The sequence below is a fragment of the Melanotaenia boesemani genome, chromosome 16 (genome assembly GCF_017639745.1).
Source record: "Melanotaenia boesemani isolate fMelBoe1 chromosome 16, fMelBoe1.pri, whole genome shotgun sequence".
Taxonomy (NCBI): domain Eukaryota; kingdom Metazoa; phylum Chordata; class Actinopteri; order Atheriniformes; family Melanotaeniidae; genus Melanotaenia; species Melanotaenia boesemani.
The window spans coordinates 22890842-22907622 of NC_055697.1; the positions used below are offsets into that span (position 1 = coordinate 22890842).

The window sequence follows — 16781 nt, forward strand, 5'->3', positions numbered from 1 at the left end:
TATATAGATATATATATATTAAAAGCTCCTGTCTGTAGAGGCCATAACTCTTCGCAACTCCTCCAAATTCTAACTTACATTAATGTCAAGTGAACAAACTTTTAAATATTTTTTTAAAATATAAAGTAGCTGTTAAACGTTTTAAAGAAAACGTGATTTAAATCATTAGAGGAAACGTAAGGAAGTAGCGCAGTGAACTTGAGACAGCTGCGCGTGCGACAGCCTCGGGGCGGTGCAAACTTCTGCAGGCAACGCGACGAAGAAAAAAACAAAAAAGCTTCTTTGACGTCAGCCACGTCAGATTTCAGAACTCCAAGATGGCGGAGGTGAGCGGGCTGAGGAGCAGAAATCACTTGGACCCCAACCGCAAAAACCGAGGCGTAGATGAAGGTAACATGTTACTCGTTTTACTGGTTAGTCAGTTTCAGCGAATCGATAAAGAGTACTTAGTTGTAGTGAGATTATTACAGAGTATGCTGTTGTTTCTGCGTTCTTTGTCTCAGTTGCTTTTCCGTTAGCCAGACTCTGTTTTCAGTCGGAGGACCCAAGGTGTCCGGCCAAGTGTGGTACCCCTGCCAGAATTTGTCTTATGTAGCTTACAAGTGCAGTCCTAACACAGTGCAAATGATATAAAATTAGCTTCAAAACGATACTTCATTTTGCTTTTTTTTTTTTTTTTTTTTTCCCCCCCATGGCTCGGTCATATGTTTCCCTAAGTAATGTGAACAGAAAATAACATTATCTGAACCAGAATCTGACCCGGATACAAAATTTCCTCGCGACACCTCTCAGCATGTTTTTCCGGGCATTCGCTTTAACCTGGCTGGTACAGTCAGGCCGAATATGCTTCAAGTGCAGTGTTCCTGAACTTAAACTGTTATCTACAGCGGAGTTCAGTCCACACTAACCATGTAACGATACGCTAATCTCATCCCACTAATGACTTGGATATTTTTAAATGCCCTATTATTAGTCTGTTTGCCAGCAGAGTTTGTAACGTAAATGAGAAGCGATTTTAAACAGGTGTACATGTGCATTTTACTGTTAGGAAAAAGATATTGTTAACAAGAACAAATGAAAGTAAATTATTTGTATTAGAACGGACTGTTGAAAATGATCTTACACTGATTGTCTACTTTGTTTAATTTCCTCTCACTGATAGCTATCTTCTACCAGCTTTTTAGGTCTGAAGATGGTATATAGGTTATGGAACTGCTGAATACAGGTTTTGGGGATAAATCTATCTTTGATGGCAGCGTTGCTGGTGTATCATGTTACCCATCGTGGTATTGAATAAATATGACAAGGTTGAGCTTTTGAAAACTGCACAGTTAATTTTTATTTACTTGGATTTATTGAAACAATTAGCTAATCTAATATAAAGATAATTTGATTGTATAGTACTAATTATTGTTTTATACTTTTTATGTAACTGCTTTGGCAAATGGAGGAAATACTTCTGATGTAGACACAAGTGACGTTTGTTAAACTTAATCAAGACGCCGTGGCTCATCCCTGACATTACTGTGTGCTTTAGAAACTGTTAATGACCTTTATGTCTACTTCCACACAGGCCAGCTGCCTCTGTGGCAACAACATTCGCCAACTGTAACCGCGCTTTATTTGCACTTTGTCCCCACAGCCTCCCAGTTGGTCGACTTGCTGTAACTGAACATTTGGCCTCCTTGACTTGAGTTCAGAGAGGCTGTGTCAGGTTATGTTTGGTACTAGAGTGCGGGGAGGTTAGTGTACCTGCATCTTGATAGGCTACGGAGAAACACTATCTCGTTCACAATCTGAGTATCTGTTAACTTATATTTCTTTAGTACCAAAACAAAACAAATATTTCATGGTCACTTGAGTGTAAAGTATTGGTGTTTTAAATCTAGAAGGGGATATGTTTTATAGAATTTTGCTTGACTAATTCGTTTAGTGAGTCATGATGTTGTCCTCAGATTCTGCCTCAGATATAGTGGAGGAGTCGAAGGAGGTGAGAGCTCATGTTGGACACAGTGCTGAGATGTGGGCTTGATCACTATTTATTGCTGTCCGAGTTAAACATAGACCATCATGAGAATAGGATGGATGCAGGAGAGAATACTCTTGTGGTTTTTTTATGTGAAGCAAAATTCTTTTTGTGAAACATTAATTTCATCTCTTGGCAGCTTCTTGAGTGTATGGATGTACAAAACATGGAGACCTAGCAGCATCTGTTCAGTGTCACCATCAGAAATGAAGTAAGAAAGCTAATTTTAGTCTTGCCCTCATTTTTTTAAAGCTGAGGAGCAGGACAGTGGATTAGCTACTCTATCATGGTGCCTGTGTGCACATTCAGCATAGTCTATTTTTTTTATAACTGGCTGCTATGGTTCCTTGTCTGCTAATTGTTCATTTTTCTCCTCTCACTTACATTCTGCTGCAATACAGACTCCTCACAGCCCCAGCAGAATAGTGTCTTTGTGTTCGAGTCCCTTCTATGGCTGCAGTCTGTGCCACTTCATTTTGCTGAGTGCTGCTCTGGACCTGATGGGAACCTGCAATGGCCCAGACTGAGGAACTGTTCAGGGCTCATTTGTGTGCAGAGCAGATTACAATAATGGCCTTTTGCTTGTGACATTGTCATTGGCCTTTCCAGAACATCCAGGTTGATCTTTGAATGCCCCATTTTCATAAGTTTTCTTGGACAAGATCTTTCTTGCCATTCTAAAACCTGCATTTGAAACTACCTTAAAATGGGAATGGGTTGTGACTCTCTTCTGTGTAAATTAATTTGATGGTTAGCTTTAGGTCAGTTTATTATTAGTCTGGTTTTTACATATTCAAACCTTTCAATCTTCATCTTAAATAAGTGTTTTGTGTAATCACTTGTGAAAAAGCAAATTATCCAAAGAGAATCATAAAGCAACAAATGAGCAGGCGGTCGTTACAGATGTTAAGAAAATGGTATTTGGTAACACAACACTAAAAAGTAGTAAAAATGATTTTTAGAACATCACAATAAATATTGTCCAAATCATCCGCATACTATTTTAAGCTAGCAGTTTTTTCCCCAACTTGTTTGTCAACCCCCTTCCACCAGTTTCTTTGCCTGATTAACCAGTCAGTTATTTTTACAATGAACTGTTTCATAGATGAGCTCACAAAAGAGTGAAAACTGGTGAAAGACTGAAACCGACCTGTTTATTGGGTTATTTAAACCTGTCACTTTACTGTTATAAAAACTTGTAAGCAGCTGCAAATATTCTCAGAGAAAAGAGAACGATTCCGCTGAATTAACTTGAATGGCCATTGAAGTTATTGAATTTAAAATAATGTGATTATCTAATTGGCTCTCTTCTAGTCTGCAGCCAGTCTGCAGAGAGGCAACTGATTGAAAATGCTCATTTTTAGTGGATGACTTACTACTGCAGGTGTCTGTTGACGTGATCATTCCTTAAAACAGATTTTTGACTTCCATCTAAAAGAATTCAGGCCCTATCTGGAGTAATTCATTAAGATATATTTTAAGTAACCTCATCCCAGTTAAAACAGATTTTTTTTAGTCAGTCACTCAGGTTGTGTATCAGAGTCTAGTTATCAAGACTTTATTCTTTTAAAGACTGTTTTCGTTATCGTTCAGATGTGGACTTTGCTGCATTTAATTAGTAAAAACTTTATTAAAACCAATAACAAAACTACTAACGCATGATTCTGATAAACATAACCTTAATGTAATTATCAACTTGCAGCTCAAGCAGACAATTAAATAAATTACACACAACAGAATATTGTTTAGTGGTTCTGGTTTACTACCTCGTACTGCACTTGCAGCTACCGTTTTGTTTTACAGTTATTGCTGACTTGGGGGTAAGTTGTGTTCTTATAAAGGATGGGTACCAATGTGAAAGGGCTGGGTTTTGTTGGTTCGAGACCTAGTTTAAATCCTCCAAGACACATTGTTTAAGTAACTCAAGACGTTGTTGTTCAATTAGGTATTTGAATGAGCAAAGTTTAATACTAGTAATCCAACCTGTTTTATGGACTTTTGCCAGTTAAATGGCTTATGATTCATCTAGCATGTCTCGAGGGAGTGCCACTTTAATGATGTCTTTCTTTATTTCTAAAGGCTGTGAACAAAAACAAAGATAATGTGTGAATAATTTAAAGTCAAAACCATTTTTCTCCCCAGCCAGCTTTGATAAGAATTTTAATTAGAGGCCGTTTTCATAACTTTCATAACAGCTTTTCAAGTATGTTTTTTGTGTGTGTGTGTGTCCTTGCTCTCATATGCTACTAAACTAAAGATGTTTGTGTTTTGACATGATTGATCAGCCTAATATTTGTACATGTCATCTTGGATGTATTGAATAGATTACAGGTTAGAGTTATGCTCGCTCACTTGTGCTGCTCTTGCTGTGATGTGACTCAGGAGGAAATTTAGCAGTTTTACAGAAAACCTGCTTTAGATTTAAGAGAAGACTCACCGAAATATGAAGGGAAATGTGAATGTCCTGGTAGCATACTTTACTGATGTCCTTTTTTCTGGTCCTTTGTGATTTCCACTGAACGGCTATTTTTGAGTTTGACCTAGATGGAAAGTCCAAAGTGTATAATGGTATTTAGCCCAGCACAACAGAAAGCTGGAGAGATTCCCACTCTGTTTGATCCATATAGAGCATTTCACTTTCCTCTTAACATCCCCAAAACAGGTTGGTAAACAGTCTCGTGATAATGAAGCTTCTTCATCAGTAAAGGCGCCACTTCATTTGTCTCCATCACAAATTAATTTGATGATGAAGCATGATGCTATGTAATCGGTGTAATTTTCTCTTCCCTTTTGTGCTTTAACATGTCATCTTTAGGCTTGAGTGGTGTTGCAGATGTCCCCATTATTTGGCAAAAGAAGAAGCCCCCGTTAGCCAGGCCTGAAGACCTGGAGGATGAGTTGCTGCCTCAGACCATGACTTCAAACTTTGGCAAAAATGAGAGCCTCACCCCGTCACCAGATGAAGGGATTGATGAAGAGGAGGTGAAGTTTGAGCAAATTTACTGATAAGCATATGTCTTTTTATTTTTATCTTTTTCTTGCGGCTTTTTAGACCAGACTTGAATTTATTTTGATTTAAGTGTTTCTACACTGACGTTGATTTATCAGTTTACTATCATTTATGAGAAAAAGAAAGCAGCAAACCCATCAGCTGTTTGCCCGACTGACTGAAGCAATTCTTAGTTTTCAAGATAGCTGCAGATGAACTTGGCTATTTTCAAGAGTCAGTGAGCAGACACAATTTGTTGGTTTTAATGGGACATTAATCATACTTAGTCTGAAAACTTGTTTGACAAAGGATACATGAGCTCTGAGAGAAGCATTGTGTTCATTCAGCGAGTTTGTCAGAGTAGATATATTAGCTATCATTGTGGTATGAAGGTAAAGAGGTGATAAAATTTTAAAATGCCTCATTGTTGATTTTTCTCCAGTAGAGAATAAAATGTATTATTTATTTACAGGACATAATAATTCTCAGTACAGATAATACAGGATTTTGTCACTCTGTAGTCTTTGCTTAATGCCAGACCTCTTGATTTTGAGGCTTTGCTGGTTTGAATCAGCTTTGTAATTTTCAGTCCTGCCTCCTCACTGGAACCTGCTTTCTAAGCAGTGTAGCCACTTAACTCTCCCTCAATGCCAGGGAAAGCATTGATCGATTGCAAACTTGTGTCTTTAGGCTGCAGAAGAGGAAGATAAGGCCCGGCCCATTCAGATTGTCTTGGCCAAGGAGGACGAGCACAGTTTTGAGTTGGATGCTGCCGCGCTGGAGAAGGTCCTGCTGCAGGATCACGTGAAGGACCTGAATGTGGTGGTTGTGTCTGTAGCCGGGGCCTTTCGCAAGGGCAAGTCCTTCCTGCTGGACTTCATGCTACGCTACATGCACAGTCAGGTGGGTCAATGTGGTCTTGATTTTTCTGGATTTACAAGGATGCCTGTTCCTGTAGGGGCTAACCTAAAGACACAGTTCAGTACATAGTCCGATGATATTAATTTAAAACAGAAATAATTTCAAAACATAAACAGGGTCAGTCTAGACCCAACAGAACATCTGAGACCAGGTTTTCACTTTCAGTGAAATCAGTAAATCAATTGCTTTTCTAGTTCTGAAAGGTCCTGCTTAGGCGTCTATTTAGGGTCTATTTACACTTCCTGATTAAACACACAACACTTCGTCCTTCCACTGGGACTTACTGTTTAACACCCACCGTAAGTAGAGACTGCAAAAACAGGTGGGCTCAATGAACAAGTGCAGCAGATGAGATTAGTTTGTACTCGCGTGTGGAGGCAATGAGCAAGGACAAGTGCTTCCTGTTTGGCCTCAGCCGAGATTTCTCACTCAACATGAAAATGTGTGAATCCAGGTGAATAAACCAGACAGTTGTCAGAGCAGTTTAACAAGTCTCAGCATTCTGAGAAAAATTTTACAGACTCCACATAAACACAGGTTCTTGTTCACCTCTGCTGGACAGCTCGAGTCAGTATCACCTTTCTCTTACTGAAAATGCTTTTAACAATACATGCACTGAAGTAAAAGTGGAGGAATGTTATGATCCTTTTTAACAGCTTTTGAGTAACTTAACAAGTCTATCCAGGTGTTCATGGCGTTAACCAAATAATTCCTAATCTTAGTAGTATTGAGTGTGAACCTTTGCAGCTGTTTGCTCTGAGTCGTGATATAGTCGTAGTGGAAAGTGTTACAAGGCTGGAGGTGTGTTTATGTTGTTTTTTAATGTTCTTCGTTTTGTTTTGTTTTGTTTTTTTTTATCAGATGACAAATTATCTTCATCATCATGTTTTAGTTAGACTTTGAACAGAGCTGCATTGTTCTAGACTAGCCAGAGATCGGTGACTTAAAAATCAGGTATTTGCTTTTAAACTTGTGTTTCCTTCTTGTGATCAGTGGTTCGTCTCTAATGTCAAAAGCACACAAAGTCAGTGTGTGTTGATTTCACTAGAAGTATGTTACAAGAGGTGGCTTGAACTGAATATTTTCTGTGGGACATACTTTTTTGTCTCTGCTTCACGGTTCTTTGGGCTGTGATCCATTCACATGTGTCACTTTTATTTTAATCTATGAAACATTAGAGCAAATATTTTTAAAAAAATGTGACGATTACGGCTTTCATGTGTGTTAATGTTGTGCACAACAACAACTGGCTTCTTTTTTGTAGCTTCTGGCTTCTTTCTTTTTTTTAAATATACTTGAATAATAGACAACTAAAACTAAAAACTAAGTTGATCTCATTTGTATGACTGCAGTCCAAACAGTGGCCTTAATGTGGCATCACCATGTTTTTCTGTTAAAAGTGAAGGTGTTTGAAAGGAAAATTTCATATCGGTATGGATGCAAGTTTTGAGGAGGAAGTTAAACTACATTAGAGCTCAATGACTTTACACATTACTCAAGCAGATGCTTCTTGAAAAGTTGATGTGTCTCCAGGGTGTTGATCTGTGCCAAATGGTGATGGACTTCAGTCCATTGACTTGCATAATTTTTCATTCCCGCCTGCTTTCTTATCAGCTCGCCTTCTCTCGTGTGCCCTTCTTATCATCAGTCCTCTCAATCCATGCAAATTTATCTTATAACCGATTTCTACGTGTTTCTGTTGTTTAATCTCCAATCTCATCCCTGTTACCACCCTCTTCTCCTCTGCTGCAGAACAACTCGTGGATGGGAGGCGATAGCGATCCCTTGACTGGGTTCAAATGGCGGGGAGGCTGTGAGAGGGAGACCACAGGAATTCAGGTCTGGAGCGAAGTGTTTGTGGTCAACAAACCTGATGGCAGCAAGGTAGCCTGTTCCTAAATGTACTTAACTCCCTTTTTGTTAGTTTTTTTCTTCTTCTTCTTTTTAACCAACCACAGTCTCACTCTGGCTGCTGTTTGCAGGTTGCTGTTCTCCTCGTTGACACTCAGGGAGCATTTGACAGCCAATCCACCATAAAGGACTGTGCTACTGTTTTTGCCCTCAGCACGATGACCAGCTCTGTGCAGGTAACACCTCAACGTATGTCGTAATGCAGAAACTTACTTTGTGCTTGTTGAACGTATTTGCAGTCAGGTTGTGTTTATCTGTTTGTTTTCAGGTGTACAATCTCTCCCAGAACATACAGGAGGACGATCTGCAGCACCTGCAGGTTTGTGATATTTCTTCTTCTAAAAGGAAAAAGAGACCTCAAGCTGTTTCACTGTATATCATTTCTGATCTATTTTCGTTTTTTTTTTTTTTAATCTGTCACATGTAGCTCTTCACAGAATATGGGCGGCTGGCAATGGAGGAGATCTATCTGAAACCTTTTCAAGTAATCTGTGTTTTTGCTGCCATCAATTCCTTAAATTAATTGGATGTATATATTGTCAAATACCCACATCCTGTTATTGTCTCGGCTGTAGTTCTTTTTCTCATTGTTTTTGTGATGGTGGTTGTGTGTTTCAGTCCTTAATGTTCCTGATTCGGGACTGGAGTTATCCCTATGAACATTATTATGGACTAGAAGGAGGGAACACTTTCCTGGAGAGAAGACTGCAGGTTCGAATCAGTTTGTTTCAAGTTGGAAATACGTATTTAAATTAAAGGGAAAAAAAGTTAAAATATGGTCAAAATATTTTTTTTAGCTGAGATATTTGTACACAGACCGCAAGGTTGCAACCCCTCTGAAAACAATACACTCGCACTGTGTTGCTGACAGGTTAAACAGAACCAACATGAGGAGCTGCAGAATGTGAGGAAGCACATTCACTCCTGCTTCTCCAACATCAGCTGCTTCCTGCTGCCACATCCTGGTCTTAAGGTGGCCACCAACCCATACTTTGATGGCAGGCTGAAGGGTCAGAATAAAACACCCAAACATGCACTCATGATGAAATCAAAACAGTAACAAGAGAAACTGGTGATAATGTATTTGTGTTTCAGACATTGATGATGATTTTAAAAGAGAGTTGGCCAAGCTGGTGCCTCTCCTCCTGGCTCCAGACCGACTGGTTGAGAAGGAGATTGGCGGGAACAAAGTCACCTGCAGGGATCTTCTGGAGTACTTCAAGGTCACGATTTTAGCCACTTCTAATGTTTTTCAAACTAGTGCCTCATTTTTAGCATAGAATTCACTGTTGTGTCTCTTCACTTCTGTAGGCCTATATAAAGATATACCAAGGTGAGGAGCTGCCTCACCCAAAGTCCATGCTGCAGGTTAGTTATTGTCTTAATTTATACAGGATTTAAATCTCTTGTCAAAGTCAAATAATCTAAAACTGTATTTTCCTGTTTGTCAGGCGACGGCAGAGGCCAACAATTTGACTGCTGTGGCAGGAGCCAAAGACTTGTACAGCAAGAACATGGAGCAGGTCAGGACAGGTTTTTTTTCCCTCAAATTCACTATGAATCAATCTAAGAAGAAAAGCTGCCAAAGTTTAGAGCTCACCAGATTTTGTAATGACAACAGGAAGTAGTCAAGATGTCTAATGGGAGTTACATGCAAGCTTACTCTGTCATGTTCTTATTTCAATAGATCTGCGGAGGGGACAAGCCCTACATCGCTCCGGCCGACCTGGAGCGCTGCCACGAGGAGTTCCGCGAGCACTCGGTCCGTTTCTTTTGCTCTGTGAAGAAAATGGGCGGCGATGAGTTTTGTCAGCGCTACCAGAACCAGCTGGAGGCTGAACTGGACCATGCCTTCACCAACTTCTCCAAACACAACGATGGCAAAAACATCTTCTACGCAGCACGCACACCAGCCACGCTCTTTGCTGTCATGTTCGTCACGTATGTGGTGTCCGGAGTGACGGGCTTCATTGGTCCGAGCATCTTAGCAGCGCTGGCTAACATGATCATGGGTTTGGCGCTGCTGTCGCTCTGCATTTGGGCTTATGTGAAGTATTCTGGAGAGTTCCGGGAGGTGGGAGTGCTGATAGACCAGGTGGCGGAAATGCTCTGGGAACAGGTGAGTGTTTACTGTGTAACAGGGAATTTATTTATTTTTTATATTAATTTTTATATTTGGGTATGTTTTAGTGTATTAAAGTTCATAATAACTGGAAACCTCAATGATGGTTGAGTATTTGTGCTTTTGTTAGTCAGTGGATGAAAATAAACTGCAGCCACATTTATTGGAGATATTAACTTTCTTTATTACATCAGAGCTGACGCTACCGACTTTTATTAATTCACTCAGTTTTAATTTAGACATTAAAATATCAGAAAACTGTCCAAATCCGTGGGGTTTGATGTCACTGCTCAAGTTCAGCCCACCGAAACTCAGCCAGCACTTTCTTCACCTTCTTATGCTTCTTGTCTGAGCTGTTGCTCCGCAGTGACGTTTGTGAATAAATGGGTTTAGTGTCACCCAACATCAGATGGTTTGGAAGAGCATGTCTGCCTCAAATTTCATTTTAGGTTCAAGCCAGCTTAAGGTTTTAACTTAGTTTTTTTTTTTTTTTTTGCAGTAGAATAAATGATCATCAGTTTTCTGATGCCTATTTATGCTCCTGTGTTAATCTTACTTTGTTGTTACAACAGTTTTTTTAAATGTTTGGGATCTGCAGACTCCCAAGTATTTGTGAACAATTTCAACTAGAGTTCATTCAGGAATTTTATTAAGGCTCAAGATAAAACACTTTAAAGGTTTTAGGTGAGCAATAATTTGTGATTTTTTTTTTTCTCCCCCTTCCAGAATAACAAAAATCTCTTGTGTTTACAGTATACATCAGAAATGCACTCATCCCTCTGCAGTGTCACAATTTTGGTGCACTCAAGATTTATTTCCTCTCAATAATTTGTATTATTTAATTATTTTTAAGTTGATATAAACCAAAAGTAAATAATAACTTTAAAAAAAACTTAAGACAAAGTTGAAAATACAATCTCTAAAGTTGAAACATCTGTCATCATTAACAGTTTAGAAACTGTGTGATCCTTGAAAATCAGTGATTTCCTGCATAGCTGTGTGAATAAGATCATAAAATCAAACGTGTTGGACCTGTGTGGCGTGCCTTTCTGCACGACCGATCGCCTAAAGCAAAACTGTTTTCATCAAAGATGGAAAAACAGTACAGTAAGATTCAGAGTTGCAGGAGTGTTCAGGAAGTACGGAGTGAGACTTAGTTCCACGAAGTAGAGCCATCCTCCTGAAATTTTCCAGACCGTGTGCTGCTTGTACAATCTTAAAAAAAAAAAAAAGTTAGTCTTGGCACAGACTTTATCAATGGAAATCTGCGTTACCTATTGAAGGATGATGCATAGCGTTAGTACAGAAATGCATGACTAAACCTTACTAAAGCACATGTAGCTGAGTTAGCTGAGCCAAAGATACATTTGTTTGGCCTTAACTAATACAGGTGAACTCAAAGTCCTGACTGGAAGCATGCTGACATGACAGCAGGGAAAAATTGTTTTGTGCTAGCCTCACTAAAATCTTAGCTCTCAACCAAATTAATATACCCGGATAATATGGTTGCAGATGGAATCACTCCTGCATGCATGCACTCAACTTAACTCTAAGGGTCTCTGTGTGCAGTACATGCTCCAAACTTCCATATTATTGAGGAAAAAAAATATGGAGCTTAAGTTGATTTTAATAGATCTTTACTCCCAATAAGGCTGCTCCTATTGAAATATTTTTTTTTTGTCAAATGTCTAAATCCATCAAATTATGACTGAAAAGCAGTTTATTTCAGACAACTTGTCATCTCTGGGTAACTTAAAGCATTTAGAAATTTTCTTTTGGCTCCTCAGATTCGTATAACAGCAGAGGCATGTGACAAAATCAGCTTTAAGGTACCTTTAAAAACATAGTCTGTGCTTTAAAATCAGCTGTAATTACACACATGAAGATCTCGCAGAGAAAGTCGGATGCATGTTCTCATTCAGTCCGCAGACATCGATGAATAACTAGATTATCCTCCCCGGCGTTGCAGACTAGGACACGGACCGTGACTCAGCTGAAAGTTGATTGAAGAATATCAAAACATTCACAGTGGTATTTTCTGTTCTGTTGTATACTGGATGGATTTACCTCTACTTGTTTTTTGTGTGAATGTATGTGTTATTGTATTATTTGTTATATTGGTTTCTGTGAAACTAGAATCTTCCAATCAGTTTTTATTACCTTCTATCAACTGTCTCAAGTTTTCAGCCAGGCCTCAGCCTCACATCCCATCATCCATCTCAACAAGTCCACAGAATGGTGTTGTCATGCCACCGTTCAGAGCTCCGTCCACTGAAAGACAGCCAGCATGTTTCTTCATCCTCTTTCCTTTACTGTCTCAGTTGTTGCTTCACACTGACTTTACTCAGGAGAACAAATATGAGCTCGGAGGTTTTTTGTTTAACGTTTCCTTCATGTTTCCTGTTGCTTCTCCCTCCTTCCTGTTTCTTTCTCTTCCTGCCTCCCCTGCTTTATAGAGGACAGTGAGAAAGGTGAGATGTGTCGGGTCCTGTTTCTCTGATCTTCTGCCTGCTTGCCGTTCACATCTTGCCTGATTTTATTTTATTTTTTTCACCTTCCCTCTTCTTTATTTTGATGTGGATGGATATTGTACCGTACTTCTTACCCGTCCGAAACTTATGTATCCCACTTTGTCATATTTTCTTTTTTCTTGCCCTCTGGTGCACCGTGAGCCTGCTAGTCAGTCTTACTCTTTGTTTAACTTTCTTGTTCCTCCTTGCTGTCCTCTCAGGTGTTTTCCAAACTTTTGGAGCCTGTCAGGAGTCGCCTGGCGTGGCCCATCTCTCTCCTCCCTTCCCTCCCATCAGGAGCAACGCTGGGACTCGGAGCTCTTGCTCCACTCAACAACAACTACAAGAAGGCCAACTAGCTGCTGGCCAGCCGGTGGATTTACAGACTGTTAAATTTACTTCTCATATAGACGCTTCGGCTTTGGCTTCTTTAGCTATTGTTTTTTTTTTTCAGTCCTGTGGTGCTGGATTCTTATACTTATAACTTTTGGGTGTGGACGCCTGCACAACTGGATCTGTGGATCTTGAAGACACCAATGGTTTATTATCTTTTTCTAATGAAGGTCGAAATAAGATTTTAAGTATGTTTTTTTTAGTTGGAGATGTTGTATAATTCTTATGTTTTAGTAGTTTTTAATATGTTTTTCCTCCTGAACTTTCTTTTTTTTCCACCATTTTGGCCTGCGTTTTAAAAAGTATTGGAAGGATGATTGATCTTATGCAAACCCTCTTTGTCCCTTTTGTCTCCTACAGGTTTTGAAGCCACTAAGTGAACATTATATGGAGGACAACGTCAGACAGACGGTGGTTAACTCTATCAAAGCCAGCTTGACAGAACAGGGCTCACAGCACACCAAGTTAAAGACTCACTGACACTCTTCCTCCTCATCACCCCCAACATGTTCATCACTCTCCTCCCTACTCGCTGTCCAATCCTAGAACTGTGAAACTAGTTCAACACCAAAGCTGACCTTCTTTTTGTTTACTCCCCCTTTCCCTCCACCATCATCACACTGCTTTCCCATCTGTTTGCCTGTCATGGACCTGTAGGCTTACAGTCTGCTGTGCATCTTCATCGCCCCCCAGTGCCTCACTTCACACACTGCATGTTTGTGAGAGGGTCGAGCAGAGAAGCCTCTTGCCAAAACCTCGGGTGATCCTCGGGTGTGCCATGCTGTGACACACACACATCTTTGCTGGTAGTGGACTGCTCTCCCTTTGGGACTGCGCTACAATTCAGGGAAAACTGACGCTGCTGTGGGCAGCTGCTAACAACACCAGATGCAGACTGAATCACTTCAAAGTGTGTGTATTCATTCTCTTACAGACCAGACACTTCTGCTGTGGATTGATAAGGACATTTTCCTGTGAGCACAGCTGAATAATCTACTTAGAAAACTATTGATGAGGTGATTCTTGGATTTGATTTAGCTTAAGTCCAGCTTATCTAGAACTGGATTCTAAAGCATGAAATCAAGTCAAGCTTTTTTTTCCCCTGTTTGCTGCCATTCCCAGGTTACATTTGTATAAACAAACTCTGGGCTCAGGTTGCTTCTAGATAAGATGTCCACACGTCTCTGTCACTTTAATCTTTATGTTGACCGAAGAGCTGGAGGAAGGCGCCATTTTCTCAGCTATTTTTTTTTTTTTTTTAATTGTAGAAACTTATGAGGAATTTAAAACAGACTTCAGTGTCTCATAGTGGACCTGTCATTGTTTAGCCCTCTGCATGCTATTAAGAGCTTTTAGAGCCCAGACATAGACACGTTCATTTTTAAATAAGTATTTCATCCTCTGCCTTCCCTTAAAGCTGCAGCAGTACTGGATGCTTGCAGCGTTAGAAGCTGCATGGCCGATTTCTGCTTTGGGAGTTTCAGCTCGGATTTAGGTCATTGGTGGTTTGATCCTTAGAGATGAAACTGGGGGGACATTTAGCTACACATCCCTGACTCTAAAGCCCAACCATCACTACAAGCTGAGCTTTAGAGATCCAGGTAAGCAGTTTTACTTCAGTGTAGCCATTTTCCTCTGTTTCCAGTCTTGTTTCTTACCACCTGTTGGTTGTAGCTTTATCTTAAACTGACAGATCTGGGAGTGATAGCAGTTCATCTCAACTCTGCAGCTGCTGTATTATTTGCTTGATCTCACGTGTAATTTAATCGTCTGCTGACAGTTTCTCCATCCGAGCTGGATCCCCCAGAAGCAGCTGAATACAAAGTATTTTACAACCCAGAAAGAACCTGACTGAAGAAATCTGTAGAGTTTTAGCTTATTACTCTCATTCTTGCATCTGTCTGAGCTGTTTTGCATCAATTCCATCCATGATTTCTCACCTCAAGCGCCAGTCTCATACTGTACAGTCTGTTTGCGTGCTCTTATTACAAATCAGACATGTATGTTGATTAAGTATTTAAATAAATTTTGTATGCATTTTATAGAGAATCGGTTGACAATGGCTGTTTTGTTTTCTTCACCTGATCAACTTACCAGTCTGTGTTTTGTTAAAGAATAAGTCGCTGCTGTAGGTTTACTTTCTCCTGACGAGAACAGATAAGAGACGCATGGAGTGATTACTTGTATCCTGATAGGTTTTTCTTCAGTTGGAGATAATTACTGTCTGCCTTTTAAAAATTGTCTCTGGTAATTTATTTTTGAATAAAATCTTTCCTTAAAGAATAAATCATGACTACTGCTCTCCCATCGCCTTTTTTGATTTGTTGAATTCTTTCCATTTTTAGAAGCAGTTTTTTTTTTTTTTTTTTTTTTTTTTTTAGTCCTCTGTTTTGCTTTTAGGTGTTTTCATTTACTCTGTGGTGTCCAATCCACGTGTGAAAAAGATGCCTGAACTACTCTTTCACAACATAATGTTGCTGAACCTAACCCTGACCAACTGCCAAAACCCAGGTCATAGACTGCCCCCACAGGCTTGTACAAAAGGCACAAGGCATGATGGGTGCATGACTTCATCTGCCCATCTTCTTACCCTGATGCTTCCATCACTCTGAAACAGGGTAAATCTGGACTCATCAGACCATGTGACCTCCTTCTGTTGCTCCAGAGTCCAACCTATGTGCTCCCTAAGTGAAACCTTTTACTTCAGTTAGCCTCTGATTAGTGGTTTTCTCATGGCTACACAGCTGTTCAGTCCCAAACACTTGAGTTCCCTCACATTGTTCACGTGGAAAAGCTCTTACTTTTATCACTATTAAACATCAGAGACAATGGCTCCCCACTGTCCTTGCAGTTTTTAATAATATGTGGACAGTTCTTAACTCAATTTTAGTAGTTTCTGCAATCTCAGATGTTTTCTCTGCTTGGTGTGCGCCAAAGATTTGACTCTTCGCAAATACACTAACATCTTTTCAGCGACCATGTGAAGCTACTCATTGCATTAGTTGGGGTTAAATAATGTGTTGCCAGCTGAACGATAATCAGCCATGCAGTGATTATCCAATAGGAGGCTCCTGTCTATTTGCTTAGTTAAATCCAGGTGGTGATTATTTATTCCTTTTGGCCAGGCAGTGTATTTTCCCTCATCAGTCAGTTAAAGTCTGTGTTTTGGGTTGTTAAATGTTCATGCTTGCCATTCATTAAATCTGAAATTTGTTTTTTGATTCCACCACATGATGGTGTATGTTGGTGTGCTTCATTTTTTAGTCTTATGGAACCCACAGATCAGTTTTCAGCTAAGAAACTCAGCCAGTTTTTAAAAATGTTAAATATTAAAGAAGTATATTTTATTTTCTGCTTAAACTTGCTAAAATAAGCCATTTATATTTTAAATACATTAAAATATATAAAATGTTAATAGTTAAGAGCTTAACCCAAGTTAGTTATTCAACTTGCCACTCACCCCCTCCCAAAGGTATTTAATGATTTCATTAAAAAAATAATCATCACCTTGAGGCCGACTGTAAGACTCTTTTCTAACAAAAATACACATTTGCATCTAACCAGCAACGGAAGTAATCATTTAACTTGGAAGTATTTACTTTTGTTTTCCTGACTGAAGTTTGATTTTAAACGTAGGTCTGTGAATTATTACAGTTCAAGAGTAAAATATCTGCTTCACTAGTTGAGAGCTGCATTTCCAAAACTTACCAGCAGGAGGAGCCACAGTCTTAAAAATACACATTTATTTTGTTTTTATGTTTTTTTAAGTAACAATTTCAGGCTAACTTAAGAGCAATACTGTAAAGGTCATTACATTTATGACAATGTTGTGCTTATAAACAAGCAGACTGTTAGGAGATATACATATCTGGTATAATAATGATGTGTACAATTAAAGCAGACTTTAAA

At 39.3% G+C, this 16781-nt stretch overlaps 1 protein-coding gene across 2 annotated transcripts; it reads left to right on the forward strand.

The window, feature by feature from the left end:
• Nucleotides 1–282: 282 nt before the first annotated feature.
• On the forward strand, nucleotides 283–15165 carry atl2 (atlastin GTPase 2). Of its 2 annotated transcripts, XM_042010655.1 has the most exons (16): nucleotides 283–390; nucleotides 4842–5008; nucleotides 5706–5918; nucleotides 7689–7820; nucleotides 7919–8023; nucleotides 8116–8166; nucleotides 8275–8331; nucleotides 8466–8558; nucleotides 8719–8857; nucleotides 8943–9070; nucleotides 9159–9215; nucleotides 9299–9370; nucleotides 9535–9966; nucleotides 12426–12440; nucleotides 12701–13042; nucleotides 13233–13322. In XM_042010655.1, the coding sequence occupies exons 1-15, from the start codon at nucleotides 318–320 to the stop codon at nucleotides 12836–12838; spliced, it is 1872 nt and encodes a 623-aa protein (XP_041866589.1). In that variant the 5' UTR covers nucleotides 283–317; the 3' UTR covers nucleotides 12839–13042; nucleotides 13233–13322. The 2 variants fall into 2 exon arrangements, with proteins under 2 accessions (XP_041866589.1, XP_041866590.1); XM_042010656.1 differs by lacking the exons at nucleotides 12426–12440; nucleotides 12701–13042 and having other exon boundaries at nucleotides 13233–15165.
• The last annotated feature ends 1616 nt before the right edge of the window (nucleotides 15166–16781 follow it).